The sequence below is a fragment of the Tupaia chinensis genome, unplaced genomic scaffold (assembly GCF_000334495.1).
Source record: "Tupaia chinensis unplaced genomic scaffold, TupChi_1.0 Scaffold000318_1, whole genome shotgun sequence".
NCBI classification, from domain to species: domain Eukaryota; kingdom Metazoa; phylum Chordata; class Mammalia; order Scandentia; family Tupaiidae; genus Tupaia; species Tupaia belangeri.
In genome coordinates this window covers 5,050,225-5,069,658 of record NW_006159811.1, presented here as the reverse complement: position 1 = coordinate 5,069,658, position 19,434 = coordinate 5,050,225, and the positions used below count along the sequence as shown (strand labels likewise).

The following is a 19,434-nucleotide window of genomic DNA, read 5'->3' as shown; positions in this document are numbered from 1 at the left end:
GGACTCCCATGTAGCCGACTGTGGTTCATGTCCTGGACCTGGTGGCTTAAAACTCACGCTGGGCACGTGTGGGTGCGTGCCCAAGATCCTGAGAGGAGAACAGAGGAGAAGGGATTGCGGCATGGCCATCCCTCCTGGGGGGTGATTTCTCGCTTTCTGTCTCTCTGTCTCTCTCTGTCTGGTGAGCACATGTGCCCTACAGCAAAAACCTCTAAAAAAAAGAAGAAGAAGAAAAAGAAAAAAGAAAAACTTTTACAGCTATCTTTAAAAAAGGAGTCAGGGGATTTGTATTCAATATATATAAAAAATCCTCAGGGCTGGCCCTGTAGCCTCGTGGTTAAGGGAGCTGAATCCAACATGACTGACTGCATTTCAAATCTCAGCCCTGGTCTGTAGACACCAGAGATAGTGTGGGAAGAGGGTGGGAAAGGACAGAGGGTCAGAAATAGGAGTAAAAAATATATATAACTAGAAATGGAAAATTATTGATGATAACATGTATGGTTAAGCCACTCTGCAGTATATTCTGGATGGGAAATCACACTTTGTATGCTATGACGATGTTTAGGGAATGAATGTAAATTAATTTATAAAAGGTTTCAGAAAAAAATTAAAAATAAATAAATAAATAAATAAACAAATCTCAGCCCTGGTTGCTTGAAAACGCACAAGGTATGTGTGCATGCCTGCCCCACATCTCAAAAGGATGGGGAGATGGAGGAGAAGGGATTATGGTGAGACTGTTATGGGAGTGCTTTCTCCCCCTCTCATCAGATATATGATGAGAGGAATATTTTCTTCTATTCTGTAGGTTGTATTTTTATTTGTTGATTGTTTCCCTTGCTGTCATGTTAGTTTGATGTAATTTTGCTTATCTTTGCTTTTATTGCCTGTACTTTCAGTGTTATGTACAAAAGAAAGTTGTCAAGACCAATGTCTGGGAATCTTTTTTATGGTTTTTATCTCTCTGTTGAACTTTTCATTTTCCCTTAGCATATGATCTATCCTCTCAATAAATTTAACTAACATGCCAAAAGCATTATTCATAAAAGAAAAAATATATATAAACATCATCAAAGGTAAGAATAAAAAAAAGAACTATTAAGAAGATGAGAGGATGTCACAGATTGGTAGGAGACCTTTCCAAATCACATATCTATTAAAGGACTTTCAGCCCAGTCACAGTGGCACAGTGGCATAAGTGCTAGGGTACTGCTGCCTGATGCTGGAGCATCATAGAAGGCCTATGATCAAATACTGGACCAACCTAAGCACACAAGGTGCTGCAATGAGTGTCTATACATGCTGGGAAGGCTAAGGTAGGAGGATTGTGCTATCCTATCAAAGTTACTTATCTCTCCCCCCATGTTAAGAAAAATTAAAAATTGGGACCAGCAGTTAGTGTAATGGCTATGTCGCTGGACTCCCATGTAGCCGACTGTGGTTCATGTCCTGGACCTGGTGGCTTAAAACTCACGCTGGGCACGTGTGGGTGCGTGCCCAAGATCCTGAGAGGAGAACAGAGGAGAAGGGATTGCGGCATGGCCATCCCTCCTGGGGGGTGATTTCTCGCTTTCTGTCTCTCTGTCTCTCTCTGTCTGGTGAGCACATGTGCCCTACAGCAAAAACCTCTAAAAAAAAGAAGAAGAAGAAAAAGAAAAAAGAAAAACTTTTACAGCTATCTTTAAAAAAGGAGTCAGGGGATTTGTATTCAATATATATAAAAAATCCTCAGGGCTGGCCCTGTAGCCTCGTGGTTAAGGGAGCTGAATCCAACATGACTGACTGCATTTCAAATCTCAGCCCTGGTCTGTAGACACCAGAGATAGTGTGGGAAGAGGGTGGGAAAGGACAGAGGGTCAGAAATAGGAGTAAAAAATATATATAACTAGAAATGGAAAATTATTGATGATAACATGTATGGTTAAGCCACTCTGCAGTATATTCTGGATGGGAAATCACACTTTGTATGCTATGACGATGTTTAGGGAATGAATGTAAATTAATTTATAAAAGGTTTCAGAAAAAAATTAAAAATAAATAAATAAATAAATAAACAAATCTCAGCCCTGGTTGCTTGAAAACGCACAAGGTATGTGTGCATGCCTGCCCCACATCTCAAAAGGATGGGGAGATGGAGGAGAAGGGATTATGGTGAGACTGTTATGGGAGTGCTTTCTCCCCCTCTCATCAGATATATGATGAGAGGAATATTTTCTTCTATTCTGTAGGTTGTATTTTTATTTGTTGATTGTTTCCCTTGCTGTCATGTTAGTTTGATGTAATTTTGCTTATCTTTGCTTTTATTGCCTGTACTTTCAGTGTTATGTACAAAAGAAAGTTGTCAAGACCAATGTCTGGGAATCTTTTTTATGGTTTTTATCTCTCTGTTGAACTTTTCATTTTGTTCATGTGGTTTTTTTTCCCCCAAAATATTGGTTAGTTATCTATCAGTGTTTTCTTGTTGCTAATTATGCTTCTTTAAGATGGTTATTCTCAAATATTTAGGTCTTTAATTCATTAAGGTGAGCCAGTGTAGCTTTATTTGATTTCTTTGGTGATGTCATGTTTCTGCATTTTTTTCATGTTCTTTGAAGCCTTACATTGCTGTATTTATATTTGAGAAGCAATTGCCTTCTCCAGTCTCTACTGCCTAGCTTCAAGGGAGAAGAAGCCCAAATAAAGATTTTGTGGGGAGTGGGTCTCTCACACCACTTATGTGGATACGCCTGTTTCACAATTCTTGCCTCTCTTTGTGCCTTCTCTTGACCCAGCAAAGCTAAGTTAGGTGCTGAATACTTTCCATTTATTTTCCCCTGGTATTGCCCTTAAGTGTTCAGAGTCGTATGCCTTTTCACAATCCAACATAGTCAAGTCATATCTGTGCGTTGTCTGCAGGAAATCATGTGCACTATACAGAGACCTACATGCACTCTCTGCAGGGAAGCTTGGAGTGCCAGCTAAGGGGAGGTATACTTGGAGTGTTAGGGGCACTTGTCAGGTAGCTGAGGGCTATGTGGGTAAGTCATCTTACAGAGTTCATAGACAGAGCTCTGGGTGGAGTCCATGAGCTAGTTGGATCTGTAACTGTTTGTTAAGATCCACAGGGTGGTTGCTGTGAGCTCCCACCCCTTTTACCTGCTCTTAGCTATCCCCAGACTCTTCCACAATGCTAATTTATTCAGTGTTCTGGGTAGGGTGAGACCAAAGTTGGCCTTTTGGGCAGTGTCCCGGGCTGGGGAAACTGAGCATTTGCTTCACTCTCACTTACCCCTGTGGGTGAAATCACAGGCCGAAGGAGTCTCTCTTATTAATTTGTACCATCTTGAAGGAGAATCATATAGGTAAAGTGAAACTATTCTCCTTACCATCTTTAGTGCATCTACTTTTGGATTGTTTTGGTTTACTAGAGTGCTGGAATCGTTCAGTTGAACTCCTAGGCTCCCAGGAAGGTATTGTTGTCTGTGGGGTTGTTAAAATTAGCGTTTCTGTGGGGAGTTGAAGGCTCTGCCATCTTGCTGATATGCAAAAACACAAAAAATATCCTTCTCTTCTTTAGTAAGCATTGTCTATCTTAAGAATTATAAACAACTAATTCAGAATAGAGACATACTGTATTAGCTATTATAAATATTTCAAAAGACCCACCTATAAATGTTTAGGAGAACAATTCTAGAACCATTGTAGTTTGTACTCTAGAACATGTTTTTTACACTTTAGCTTACCCACATATTTCCTACAGTTCTTCTTAAAATGCAGTTTCTGATTCAGAAGATTTGGCGTGGGATCTGAGATTATGAACTTACTATGAAGGTACTTCAAAAAGTTCAAGGAAAATGGAATTAAAGTACGAGTTTATTTTGGTGCAAAAAATTTTTGCAATCCATGCATGTTTTTTCATAGTATGCATTTTCCACAAACTTTTTTGCATATATTTTTAAAATTTTATTTCTCAGCTTTTAAAATGTTTCTTTCAAATTTTTTATTATGCTTTCTGACTTACATATAATCACTCTACATTTTTGTGGAGTGTAGCATGATTTTGCAAAGCATACATACATATGACTATCAATTCACATATAGATATATTTGCCTTATTTGACATTGAATATTGCATTATATTGTGCACATTTGGTAATTCTACTAGTTTTTTAAGTATATATCAGCAAAAGGTTTTATTCTGCTGTGGCACACTACTTCCATAACCTAGTCCACTTTTTTTACATGCATTCCATGGACATTTTGAAGATCCCCTCAAAAACTTCTAGGTTTTGGTTATCTCTGAACACTAAGTTACAAGGAATACTGTCTTCTATAAAGATCCACTCATACAGGAGTTATAGTGTGTCATATTGATAAAGTATAGTCAAGGTAGGCATATAGCAAGAGAGTTATATAGGGAGGTATATTTGGGTTCCAGTGTTTTACTTGCTTGGAATATGAAAAAACACATTGTTTTATCAATAATGTAGTTGTTAGTGTGGGACTCATCTCCATAAACACAATCAAAATTCACTAAGCTACTGCTATTAGAAAGATTTCGACCAATAAGAAACCTAGACACAGGTGTATCATGGTGTATAAAACTCTGCTGTAGTTAATAGAGTCTTTTCCCTAGAATTCTGGTAGATAATATGCTATATTTTTATGTACTTTTGATGTTTTGTAAATAGCAGGCTATATCAATGGTGAAAGGAGAAAATTCTGTGGGATGCTGCCCCTGAACACTAATCAGTATAGAAAGTGCTTTTGCCACTGTTCTCCTGGGCACTGGTTCAGTCAGTTTCCTGGGGTATATGCTAAAAATTGGCATGATTGCCTCCTGAGAGGGGAAATGCTCAAGTATCCTTGACTACAAAAGAAGAGTTGTCCTGTTCTCTGAATATCCTCCCCCTGAGATAACAAACAGTACTGCTCCCTCTGTTCTGTTTACTGACATATTTGAAAGTAATAATAATAATTTGAAAAAAACTGTTCCTTCTCATCCCCTCTGGGGAGTAATTTGTCGCTCTTTCTCTTTTTCTGCACCCACCCCTAGCCCTGCAAGTGTATGTGCCCTACAGGAAAAAAAAATCTCTTCTGAAATGCTCTCTTCTAAAATACCAGATTTATGATTTTTTGAAAACTGAACACGGTAGCCCTTAGTAATCTCATTCTGCAGAAAATGTCAATTATGAGGCTTTGGAAGAGCATGCACACCTTGCATATCAAGAATGGCAGTATTTTTTTAATGACATTAGTTTTAGCAATTAAATGGTGCCTCCTCAGGAGTGCTAAAATAGGTAATTTCTTCCAACTTGCTACTCCCAACTGTTGTTGCTTCACTTTCAATCAGCGGTTGAAGCCTGTCAATCCTGCTTCTATAGTGTTCTTGGAATCTGTTTTAACTATCCATTCCCACTGCAATTATCTTCTTTTAGGCCTTGTCTTCTCTCCCCTGAGCCATTACAAGAACTTTTAAAATGGCTTCTCCCACTCTAGATTCATCCCAATGCTAGTCACTTCCATCTCTTGCTGTTGGACTCTTGTCTTTCTGAACCCTAAATCTGATCATCCCATTTCCTTCTCTGAAGATGGGTGTTGAATTTCTAGTACCTGTAAGATAAATTGAGATTTTTAGCACAACTTCTACCTTCTACTAACCTTCCTTAAGACAGTGTCACTTTTTATTTACCCTCATCCTCAGATCCCTGAGTTCTACTGGCACTAGACTCCTGGATTTTATTTTTCAAACACACAGTGCTTTGGTTCACATCTTTGCCTTGGCGTAAGCTGGGCCCTCTGCCTGGATTCTGTTTCATCTCTTCTCTACTTAGAAAGCCCATTTTTCTGCTATTCAAAGGAAATGCTATTTTCTTAGAAAAATCCAAGACTTCCTTCTATTCTTCTACAGCTCCCTGCTTGTGCTTCCTATAGAGTATCACTTGTGAAACATCTCCCTCTAGACTTTAAGTCCTAGAGTTGAGGTCTAGCTTCAGACACCCTCATATACAACAATTCTCTAGCAAAAGAGCTGGCACACACTAGGTGCTTAGTGAATAAGTTTTGCATGTGGGTAGATGGAGAGAAGGACAGGTGAAAGAAAGGAAAAGAAAGACCTAGTCTTCCTGAATTGCATAACTTGTTTGTTTATGACGAATTAAAAGAAAAAGCAGGATATATACATATATGTATATCCCCATGTAATATACTCAGTCCACAGTGTGACTCTAAAGCCATGAAGTTCTCTTTTGTATTAGATGATTTTATCAATAGTAAGATCTGATAACTTAGGTTTTTAGGGACTGATATTTACTTATTCTGTTTGGCCCTAATTCTTTACCCTTCCCTTATTCTAGAATGATGGAGGTCTTCGACTTGTGGCTAATTCAATGGTGTGGGTTCCAGAAGGTGGGATGCTGCAGATTACCAACAGAATCTTACAAGCCGAAGCTCCAGGGACCAGTGCCGAAGAAATCATCTACAAGATCACACAAGACCACCCCAAATTTGGTAACTCCTTTTTCCTTTGGTATGGTTTTATCTTTGCATTCAGCAGTCTAGGACTTGCTTTTTTTAAAGTACCACAACAGCAAGGTGATTTCAATTAACTACAGTTTCTAATATTTCACATAGCTCCTTTAAAAGGAATAATCGTGATAGCTCCTGCATTATACACATTTATTAGGAAGTGTATGAAATTTTATATATATATATATAAAACCTTAAATTTAAGTTTCAAAATAAGTTCATTTTGCAAATGAGAATACTGGGGTAAAGTAGCTTGCTAAAAGTTACTCAACTGGGACCAGCAGTTGGCCTAATGGCTATGTCGCTGGACTCCCATGTAGTTGACCATGGTTCAAGTCCTGGACCCGATGGCTTGTGCGTGTTGGGCATGTGTGCATGCATGCCCAAGATCTCGAGAGAAGAATGGAGGAGAAGGGATTGCAGCATGGCCATCACCCCTGGGGAGTGAGTTCTCGCTTTCGATCTCTGTCTCTCTCTGTCTTTCTGGTGAGCACACATGCTCTAGAGCAAAAACCTCTCCAAAAAAAAAAAAAAAAAAAGTTACCACTACCTAACTAATATATGCCCATTTAATTTCAAAGGTCAGACTCTCAGACTGCACTTTCTATCCCTCTTGGTACATCACTAGACTTCTTAATAAAACTTTTTGTAGAGAGATTTTTTGCTATAGGGCATGTGTGCTCACTAGAAAGACAGAGAGACAGAAAGTGAAAAATCATTCTCCCAGAGGGGATGGCCATGCCATTACCCCTTCCTCTCCATCCTCATCCTGGGATTTTGAGTACACATGCATATATGCCTGGTGAGAGTTTTAAACCACAGGATCCAGGACTCAAACTGTGGTCGACTACATGGGAGTTCAGTGATGTGACCATTACGCCATCTGCTGGCCCCAGTGAAACATTTTTTATAAATTACCTAAGTCATTTTTATAAGATCTCCATTCACACTCCCATCCCCAGCAAGGTAGTGGAGTACATACTTCCCATCATTGTTACCTAGGAATGTTAAATAATATATAATAGGAATTATATATTATAAGGCATTTATAGCTGACCTCCCAAGAATAGAGAAAAGTCTTCAGATGCCAGCAATGAAGAACGTATTGAAATCAGTCTGTGTATGAACTAAAGGGGGATTATATATGTCTCAATGACCTCTGGGCTTTAGGTTTAAAACCCTTGCAGAGATAGGGAGTTGGAATTAAGACCCTGCATAAAAATAGGACTCTAAAAGGGAATCCCTTCACTTACAGGGAAAGGATAGAAAGCAAGATGTCAAGAATTCAGAATTTCATGTGTATTTCTCCTGAAGTTCTGGGGTTAAATTACACTATGCACCCTGTCTGAGAAAACCAAAGCTGAGACATTATATGGGAATTAATCTTAGGCCAATGAAGCTCCTTACGTTCCTTGCAGAAGCTAGTAGAAATTACTATAGAAGGTCCACCCTTGAGCTGGCCATGGCCTGGTGGTTAACGCAGCCAGATTTTCTCATAGCCAACCTAGCGGTTGGAGTCCCAGACCTCAAGATTTGAGAAACACAAGAACACATGTGTGTGCAGGACCAAAATCCCGACAAGGGGGGAAAGCGGAGAAGGGATTCCAGTCTGACTGTGAAGAGGAATGCTTTCTTGCTTTCTCTCTCTGTCTCTGGTGAGCACATAACCCCTCCGACAAATTTAAAAAAAATAAAAAGACCCACCCTCAACTAGGCCACAGAGAAAGCCACTGAAGAATTAGCTTAGAATTTAAAATCATGGAACATATGAGGAAACAATCTATGGTATTAGAACCAAAACAAACAAGAAGATTAAAATCCCAAGTATTTCACATTAAGGAATAATCTTACAAATACTGTGAAATAAGAGTATTTAAAATAATTTAAAGGCATAAAAGATGGAATTGAAACAGTCAGGAAATAACAAAATGCTATAGAGAGAAAGGAATTCCTCATTTAAAAATGAAGATTATATTCATTAAAAGTAAAAACTCACTTGGCACATTAAATAGCACAGGAAGAATCATCGACTTTTCCTCTGGGCAGTCAGATTTTTTAAATATCATGTTTTGTGTCAGGAAAAAAATGAACTTTTGTGCAATTTAAAAATAATTCCAACAGCCGCAAAGATGTTGAAAAGTACCATCTAATCAAGAATTAATATTATAATTTTAAAACAGTTTAGCTGAGGTCTCAGGTGTCATTAATTATACCTATGTAATATTGAGGAAGGAAAGGGTACCTTTTTGAGCCAAGGGCTTTCCTCAGAGATTCATTCAGCACGATTTTAAAAAAAAATCTTTTAATTTAAAAATAACCTTAGGTTGGGGCCAGCAGTTGGCATGGTGGTTAGTACTGGACTCCCAGATGGCTGACCCCAGTTTGAATCCTGGACCCTGTAGCTTGAAAATCATGCTGGGTGTGTGTGTCAGCTTGTGCCCAAACTCCCAAGAAGAGAAGGGAGAAGGAGGGATTGCAGTGTGGCCATTCCCCACTGGAGGGTGATTCCTCACTTTCCCCTCTCTGTCTCTTGCAAGTGCATGTGCCCTATAGCAAAAACTAAGAATAAACCAAAAATCCTTAGGCTTACTTGTTGAAAAATTATAAATATTGTACAGAGAGCTCTTGAATACCCTCTACCCATCTTCCCCTAAAGTTAACCTCTTACATAACCATAGAACAATTATTGAAGCCAGAAAATGTACACTGATTCAATACTAATTAGTTAATATATAGACCTTATTCAAATTTTGCCAGTTCCCCATTAATCCCCTTTTTCTGATTCAACCCAGAATCTAAAATTACGTGTAATTGTTGTGTTTCCTTGATTTTCTTCTGTGACAGGTCTCAGTCTTTAGCTTTAAGGACCTTTATAAATTTGAAAAATACTGATTAGGTATTTGTAGACTATCACTCTATTTGAATTTACCTAGTGACTCTTTTAAAAGTATAGGTTATTGTACCCACAGGGTATGCATGCTTACTGGAGGGGAACAGAGAGAGGGAAAATAAGAAATCACACCCCAGGAGGATGGCCACGCTACAATCCCTTCTCCTCCATTTTCTTGGGATTTTGGCCACACATGCAAAAATGTTCAGCATGTTTTCAAGCCACCAGTCTGGGATTTGAACCACAGAGTAAGTCATGTGGGGTCAAGCACCTTAACAACTATGCCACCTGCTGGCTCCACTTATTCTTAAGGTTATGCCTTTTCCTTTTTCTTAGTGCGTCATATCAGGAGATACATGACATCACTATATCATATTGCTGATGATGTTTACTAACAGATTACTCGGTTAAAGTGATATACACCAGATTTCTCCACTGTAAAGGTACTGTTTTTCCACGTATAATTTGAAGAGTAACCTATTCTCATCATACTTTCAAACGCTAATTTAAGCTAGGTAATTTTTAAGTCCTTTTCATCTCTAAAAATCTATAACTCTTTTGATTGTTAAATTTTGTGCCTTTATCTTGATTATTAAAAGCCAGAAAGTTAAGCCTTTGAATTTCCTAGAAATAGTCCAATATTCCATTAAGTATGAAACAGAACAATGCTGAATTTACGTGGTATTTAAGCAGATAAAGTTTGCCATTTCAGCTTGGTAAATGCCAAGTAGACTTTACTGTGACCCCTTCCTGCTATAAATCTCTTAATTAACTTCTTCCTGCGAACATAATCTTTTTGTGTGTCCAGAGCTCCGCATTAATAATAATCGAATCATGTTACCCTTAGGAACCATTCAAGGGTGAAAAAGGTGGTGGGAACTGGAAGGCTGCTTGGCACAAACATACCTATCTATCTCCATCCTTCCCAATGGTGTGAATTTGTGGAGCCCCTATCTCCTTGACACCTTGCCACTGCACACTCCCTCATCACTTTAGAATGTTCGAATTGGGCTTTAGATTTTTTAAGACGAACCAACCTTGGAATGGAACCAAATGTAAATTACTTATATAGTATGTGTGTAAAGGAGCTAAATTCAACCACTCACAGCCCTACCAGCATTTTCAAATGGAAAGTTCAACAAGTTGATTAACATTTGTACCCTTAGCTATTTTATAGATTCAAAAGCAAATTTAATGAGGTGATTTTATTAAGTAATTTGAGTATCATTTGAAAGAGAATCTGACTTAATCCAACATACTGACAACTCTAAATCATTTATATTTACTATAGTGTAAGAAAGTATTAATACAAATTATCTTAATCTCAAAATATTAGGTTGTTGGGAGAGTCATGAAGTATTTTTCTATGTTTTTCTATGCAAAAATACATCATGACTCTCCCAACAACCCAATAAAATTCATGGAGAGTCAAATGAGATACCAATGATTAATTCCTATTAAATTTTCCTTTTGAAATTCTTAAATATAGACTTTAGTATAAAATAAATCCCAAGTGGGATTTTTTTTTTTTTTTGCCTTTTTTTGGGAGAGAGGATTTTGCTATAGGGCCTGTGGGCTCGCTGGAGAGACAGAGAGAAACAGAGAGACAGAAAGCAAGAAATCAACCCCCCCACCCCCCCCAGCCTCCCAAAGGGGATGGCCATGCCACAATACCTTCTCCTCTGTTCTCCTCTCCGGAGGGCATGCATACACACGCACCCGGCATGAGTTTTAAGCTGCCAGGTCCGGGACTCAAACCACAGTCAACTACGTGGGAGTCTAGTGACATAACCATTATGCCATTTATTGATCCAGTTTTTTGAAACCTAGATTTTCATATGGTTAAGGTGTCATCTCCCTTAGCATTGTCATGATAAAAGCAGAGGTACTACACAAAAGTTTTGCTCTCACCTCTCTGTAGTGAACCCCACAAAATACTGTATTTCTCTGTTTCTGTGTATGGGTTTGTCCAAAGGCACCTGCATTCAGCATATCCAGTACTGGGTGCTTCCCCCCAACCTCCTCGTCTTTCTGTTTACACTCATCATCAACATCCAGTCACCCAGTCCAACAGGTGGTTCTCAGGTTCCATTGCATCCACTTACTCAGAACTCTTGGATCTGTTTCTTTTTCTTCAATCTTGCCTCTCTTGCTTTATTTCAGGTCTCCATCTCTGGAATTTGCAGTGGCCTCATAATTGGTCAAACTGTCTACATTTCATAAATGTTAGATACTATTGTTACCATTTTTTGTAGAGTAAGTCCAGCCTTCTTTTGTACTGATCATGCATGTGTGTTTTAAATCGGTTCCTGCTGTTCACCTGCTGAAAATCTCAGGATGGCTCCCAGTGTCTTTTGGGGCTGATCTTCATGGTTAGGAGCTGCATCTTGCTTATCTTTGAATCTTCTACCTTTGAAGAGTCTAGCACTGGCACCTAATAGGTATTTAATGACAATTTACCAAGTTGAAATTTATGGAATTAGCCAGTGTCCAGTGATTCCTGTTCATCTGTACAGCATGGAAGTGATTTTTAAATATGAATAATATTGAGTCATTAGAAAAGTCATGACACAATTTTGCAGAGAAATGCATCATGACTTTTCTGATGACCCAATAGTTTTATTGCCTTACTAGGAAATTCTGTTTTCTGAATAGGTGAGATATGAGTATTTGAATATTTTGTAGGCTCCATAGTTTCATTGTGGAAATTTCCTTTCAGAATATTTTACATTTCTATCCCTCTCACTATCAGAGTGGTAGGGTGACTTCTTTCAGATTTATTTTTAGATGCAATTTCATGATATCGAAGCTTCTGTTTTCAGTAATTCATCCAGTCCAACATTTGGTCTTCACTTCCCAGGCATCTTCTTGTGAAATTTTAATTGTTTCTATAACACCTCTGTATTTGTGATCTCACTTTAAGAAAATAGTAGCTTCCAGTGAAGAATAAGCAGTAAAAAACAGTAGTGTTTAGATTGAGATTTTTTTTTTGTTTGTTTCAGTTCTAATCAAATTTAAAGACCAAAGGAAGAGAAAACATGATTAGGAGGGTAAATACTGGTATAGGCACAGAAAATAATGATGATTGGCCACTGAACTTCATGACAAAGACTGTGAGTTCAGATCCTGGTTCATCTATTTATCTTTTGTGTGACCTCCCCAACAAATAATTAAACTTCTCTGAGCCTGAAGAACTTCATCTGTAAAATAAAAATGATAGTGTCATTCAGAAGGATTAAACGGAAATAATGATAAGGACAACCAACATTGTTTTTCAGCACCTGTAAAGCATGTTCTGTTCTCATTTTTACCAGAGGAACAGAAACTTATGGCACCTAAGCAAGCTCACACAGCTGGACTAGGTGGAGTTGGCTTTGAACCAACACATAAAAGACAGTGCGGTGCCTGCCATATGTTTTCTTGTGTTCACTGTTATTATTTTTCAATGGACAGAATTCTCTCCAGAATAACTGTCACTGAATTGTTTCTAATTTTCCATTGTGTTTGCACTAAGAACTTCCTGGTTGGAAAACATTTTCTTTTCCTTACAAATTTGTGGTTAGAAATGAATCCATTCAATGTCCAGTATTCAATATTGGTTTACAGCATTCACTGTTTGGGTCTCCTTATGTAATTTTACTAAATACAAGTTAGTATCTTCATACATGAGTTGTCACTGAATGGCTTTGTTTTTTACTTGAAAAACTGGGACTTCTGTATCTAAAGGTGAACTCAGTAATATCTATTGAATTTTGTGCTAATGTCCTTTCTGTCAACTCAGATAATAATAAAGAAGTGAATCACTTTTTGTTTGTTTGTTACAGAAGCGAAGTGGTAGAAAAGGAGGATAAGCACTCAGACTTATTTTCCCAGGTGCCCTCAGTAACTGTGTGGCCTGTGCTCTCCTAGGGGAGGTGGTCCTCCTGGTGAATATGCCTGCCGACAGTCCCACGGACCAAGGGCAGCACCTGCCCGATGGGAGGACAGCAACGCCCACCAGCACCTTCACCCAGCAGGACATCGACGAAGGCATCGTGTGGTACAGGCACTCGGGGGCCCCAGCCCAGAGTGACGCCTTCCGCTTCCAGGTACATGCTGCTTCTTGAGTTTTCTGAAGTCACATGAAAACCATCACCCTTACATATAAACAATTTGGGTGATTTTCTGCAGTTTCCTGGAAGCCATGTTTCCAGGAAGAAAAATATAATTCATAGCATTGGAGGTTTTTTTAATATGTCAGTTTAGATGTGGGAATATCTCCCCAAGCAGAGTCATCCATAACAAAGAGGTTTATTTTAGATCATGGCCACATTATTCAGAGAACAGTGTTTTTAAATATGAACATATCATATGAAGAAAAACATCTTATCTTTTTTTTGGAATGTTCTTGGAACATTTACTCTCTTATGATAATTATGATCATAAACTTATACCTGAGTAGTTGATTCTAACGTCAGCTCTGCTACTTATTCACTACAAACTTTGGCCAAATTACTTGGGCAAAATTCTTGTGCTTCACTTTCCTTGCCTGTGAGATGGAATTATTGAGGGGATTTAATGAGTTAATACATACATAAAAGGCATTTAGAATATTGTATGTTATATACTAAGCACGATGTAAAGGTTTGTTATGCCATTTATAACAATTGATCAGTTATACCAGGCCATAAGGACACCCTCATTAAAGAACAAGAAATTAGCCTGGGTACATTCTCTGGACATTATGAATATGATTAGAAATTAATCATTAAAGGGGAAATAAAAAATTGAAACCACTTCAAACATTTAAAATGGAGTCCTGATCTGGTCCTGTGGCCCAGCAGTTAAGGGAGCTAGATCCTATGACCAACTATGGGATTCAAGGCCCAGCTCTTGGCAGCTTGGAAAACATACTAGGGGTGTGTGCCTCTTGCCCCAAATCCTTGCTGGATGAAGAAATGGAGAAGAAGGGATTGTGGCATGACCACGTCCCATTGGAGCATACTTTCTCACTCTCTTCCTCTGTCTCTCTCGTGCATGCATGCACCCTCTGGCAATTAAAAAAAAAGTCTTCTAAATAATTACTAGGTCTTTAAAGAAATCAAAACAGCAAACTACTAAGAAATATTGATGAGGAAATAACTTATGAAAATTTAAATGCTATGGACAGAATTATACTCAGAAGAAAATTGATGGCCTTAAGCTTTTATTACTGAGCAAGAATGCGTGAAAAGAAATGGACTAAATATTCACCTCAAGAAGCCTGAGAACCACAAGGGAAACCTAAGGAAAGAGAAAAGAAGGAATTAGTAGAGATAAGCAGAGGAATCAATGGATTATAAAATGCTTGGAATGATAAATGAGTACAAAAACTGATTCTTTGAGAAGACCAATAAAATTGGACAGACCTCTGATAAGCACACATTGGGAATAAAGAATTAAACAGAAATAAAAGGAATCAGGAATTAACAGCTACGAAAGGGTGTTTAAATGGATACAGAGAAGAATTTGGCAAAGTGTCAGAGAAAATGTAATGTTCATGTGACCCGCTAAGGCCGTCTGGGGGCCCCTCAAAGTCTGATACTTTTCCTTCGTCTCAGAAACCAGTTGGGAATAAACCATCCACAACAACTCCCCTTGTTGAAATTATTATTCATTCTGCTTCTGATGCCTGTGGTGTACATCTTTGTTGCCTGACTAATTTATGTTCTGTAAAAGATGTGCTTTTCCAAAGAGCAGGTTGAGATGAATTTTGGAATCCATTAAAATGAGATTATACTGAGAGCATTGACTGCCCGAGTGAGCAAATATTGTGAGCCCTGTGCCCAGGTTAACTTTTCATTTTCAGTAGCTGGGGTCTGCAGCAGTCATCAAAGAATGAGTCAGAATGGAAGCAAAGACCTCAATCACAAGAAGTCACCTCAGCAAACTAGAATCCTCAGATCTGCCTTTGCTTTCATAGGGGTCAGGATGAAGAATGTTAGCAGTATGGAGTTTTCCCCTGGAAGGGGATGTTAAACCTCTGCTCAAAACATTTGATGGCTTTTGCAAGTTGGTTCCTAAGTGGATAACATAAAATAAAATAATAAAAAAGAAAATGGAAAAAAATTCCTTTTACAGTTTTTTTAAAAAAAATAAACTTACTAGAGCTTAAAACCTTCAGTTGAACCTTATTACTTCAGGTGTTTTCCTTTGGAGTCTTCACATGTATTGCACAAAATGTGTTAAAAACTATTAGAAATTGCCTTCAAATGATATACAGTGTTCTATAGAATATCCCCAATAGTGACAACATATCATCCTATACAAATATAACCAAATAGCCAAAAGTCATTCAGAAGCAAATCTGGTTAAGAAAAACAGTGGTTATTATTTTCAGTTAGAACAGGGAATAATTATGAAGTAATGAGCTCAGCTTTCTTATATGGTTTGTGAACTTCATCTGAAGGCATTCCAAAAAATGCATTTGAACACTGACAGAAGCTTTATTGGAAACCCGAAATAACTCTCTGTGATTATGTTCTGTATGTAAAAATTTGGGTGTGTTTGTTCTTAAAATCTCATTGTTTTATAGATTCACCTCCTATTTTGACTCGAAATGACACAGAACTATAGCTATATGCTAATATAAATAACTAGCAACTTTTTTCCAGTCATCATTTTGGTGTCCCCAAGGATTTTTAACTGAAAAAAAAAAATGCTATCCTCATAATTCTATTCTTTCTTCCCTTCTATTTTTTCTCTTTAAAGCAGAAGATGCAGTATAATGAATTGCATGAATTTAATTCCATTTTAGTGTTGATGTGTTGTCATGAGCCATCAACGCATCCCATCTGTTACTTACATGGAAGACTTGGGATTTATGTAGTGTGAATGGTATTAAAAACTAGAGCATGGCACAGCGAGAAGAAAGCATGCACATTCACAGTCATTTTTGGTATGGGAAGGATCCCTGGTTTGGTATATTCAGATTACCTTGACATGGCCTTGGGGATTTGGTTTGGAAAACACAACATATTTCATATCAGTGTCTTTATTTGAAACCAGATTGATTCCCTTGATCAGTAATAAGCCCACTTTTCACCACCAGCCTAATGCTCTGTTCAAGAGACAGGAAAACATGTTTTCTCCTTTCCTAATTTCCCAAAATTAGCAAAGTTGGTCATCTTGGTCAATGGGAAGAAAGGTCATGAACCAAACTGACCTGATTAAATACTGCCACTTGATTGGCTTTGGGACTTTGACATGTTGATTAAATTTTTGACCTGCAGCTTTCTCATTTGTGAAGAAGGGGGTAGTAATATTTATTTTGTAGGTACTGAATAAGATAACCTTTGAAAATTAGCTGGGAAACACAGTAACACTGCAAATTCAATAGCATAGAGATTAATTACATGAGTCTGAACTAGTGCAATAGAATTTTTTTGCTTTAGACTAAAACATTACTGATTTTCTTCGATGCTTTGATTTCCATATTTCAGGATTTTTGTCTTCTTTTGAACTGTTGATAGGTTCATCTACCTACTATTTGAACTGAATCCTAACCTTTTTTTTCCTGGCTTTACGGTTTAAGCAAACTTCTCTTAACATTTTTTTATTTTGATCTATTAAAACTAAAACTTGTTTTTTTGAAATTAAAAAAACGCATTTAAAAATACCTATTAATATCTACTTAATGACTGCAGTAAGTAATATAGCCCCAGCGAGGTGCTGCTTTATAGTATGTTCACTTTACTCACTGAGGTTTACACCTAAAGTCAGACATACATTCTTAAATATCTATATATCAGCTGTGCTTGATATTGAAAGTCTTTAATTAAGATCTTTAGTGAATCAATAAAATGTGAAAAAATGGCGTGGAAAACAACTGTATATACCAGATACTGTTTGGGAGAAGGGGGGAGTTGGCAGAGGATGAGAGATGGGGGGAAAAAAAGCAAAATATATTAGAAGCAAGAAATAGAAAATTATTTGTTGATGATAACACGTATGGTAATATCCTTGATTAAGCAAGTATACAGTGTATCCTGGATGGAAAAATCTCATTTTGTATACTGTATTGATGTACAGTGGATTACTGTAAATAAATAAATAAATAAGAAGGGAAAAAAAAGTAGCTGGGACAGCACTGAGCCCTTGATAGATGTTTAGTGAATGAAAGCTGTTGTTGTTAGTATTATAGCTACATTATCATATATCTCCTTGAAAACATGTAGATATTTTGAAATTTGACTGCAGGCATCTGCTGTGATCCCAATAACAAAGGAGACCCTGTATCTGTTGGAATAACTTTAGAAGAAAGAGAAAGAGCTGCTTTTTTTTTCTTAGAATAGATGACACTGTCCTCTGTCATCTACAACTAATGCAGCTCCACATGGCCACACAGGGCTTAGCAGCTCTTGTGACAAGACCAAGGTGTACAAAACAATGGAGAGAAGAAGAGTTCAAGGGAGCCGTTGATGGGAAGATGTGATGATGAGGGAGAACCTTCATAGGAAAAGCATCATTTTTCACCATTTTTGAAACAGGAAAAAGTTGTTTTGTGATGACCACCACCTTAATTGTAAAGTTATTTATCTTACCCTGTAATTGGGTGTCTGAGATTTGTCATTGTTAGCTAGATATAGATAACTGTGTTGAGTAACAATGAAAGAAATAGAATAAAAACCATATTACATATTTATGTTTAGATATTACATAGTCATCAAAAATTATATTTCCAAGAATGTTTAATGATCTATCACATTATCATATTATGTTAAGTAAATTATTGGAACACATAATTGTTTATAGAAGTTGATGTATCTATATAAAAATGATTAAACTAAAATGCATCAATATATTAGTAATCACTATTTCTAAGTAATGAAATTCTGAATGATTTTTTCTTACTCATCCTTCCCTGAATTTTAGCATTGCCTTCAATGATTATCTCTTTTAGAATCAGTAGAAGATTAATATTAAATTATGCAGAGCAAAATGAAAATTGTAATGTAGGAGTATGTAGAATTGAAACATGACTGATTTAAAGGGGGGTAAAGTAGCATGCACTAACATGCCATGCCCAGCAGAAGAGAGGCTCACCAGTCTGACTGTTCTTCTCAGGTGTCCAGAGCCACAGATGCCCACACTCACCTGGAGAGCCGCATGTTCAACATCGCAATCCTACCACAGACGCCCAAAGCACCTAAACTTTCCCTGGGAACATCTCTTCATATGACTGTGAGTTGGGTGGCAGAGCTCATGGCTTCCACTTGGGGTGGGACACACTAATAGGGTTTGATGGACTGTCCTGGTTTTGTATATAGTAAATGCATTGCCCAGAATGCAGATTCTGGGGTCAACAAAACTGACCCTGCAAACCATAGTAGAGTCATTTTTTGCTGATTGAAAAAGAAACTGGGAGGACCAGCAGCTGGCATGGTGATTAAGGTGCTGGATTCCTACATGGCCAACTGTGGTTTAAGTCCCAGACCGCATGGCTTGGTTTCTCCTTCTCCCTCTCTCTCTGTCTGTCTCTCTTGCTCTCTGGTCAAGTTAAAGAATAATAATTATAATAAGTAAAATAGTTCTAAAAAAAAGAAACTTGAAATTTCCAGAGTGAAAGGAAGGTTAGGTAGACTCCATCTCAACCTCCCAAACACTGCTGATGTCCTTCCAACAGCATGACAGACAGTTACACGGTCTCGTTGAATGACTAGAAGACATTTCTGGCTATGTCCAGGTAATCAACATCACTTGTGTATGATTGTTCCGTTATTCCATTTTTAGAAAACGCCCTAGTAGGTGTTTCCTTTCTAATGTGTTGTCAGAAAAGTCGTGACACATTTTTGCATAGAAAAACAGAAAAAAAATGCATCATAACTTTTCCAGCCACCCAATAAAAGCTTCTGGAGAAGGTGCTGTTAAAGCCAAATTCAGAGAGATATATAGCAATTATCTAGATGAAAATTGGGAGCAAGTTGGGAAGAATGAAGGGGTGGCAAAGGGCCCTGTCAGTGGTGAAAAGAGCACATGAAAGATCCAGAGGTGAACAAGGATACGATGGTTGGAAA

General features: G+C 37.7%; 1 protein-coding gene across 1 annotated transcript in view; it reads left to right on the top strand.

Moving 5' to 3' along the window:
- FRAS1 (Fraser extracellular matrix complex subunit 1) overlaps positions 1-19,434 on the top strand; it is a 321,939-nt gene that overhangs the window by 165,837 nt on the left and 136,668 nt on the right. Inside the window, 3 exon segments of the mRNA XM_027773018.1 lie at positions 6,339-6,492; positions 13,310-13,488; positions 18,485-18,601. Coding sequence (XP_027628819.1) covers positions 6,339-6,492; positions 13,310-13,488; positions 18,485-18,601 — 450 coding nt within the window.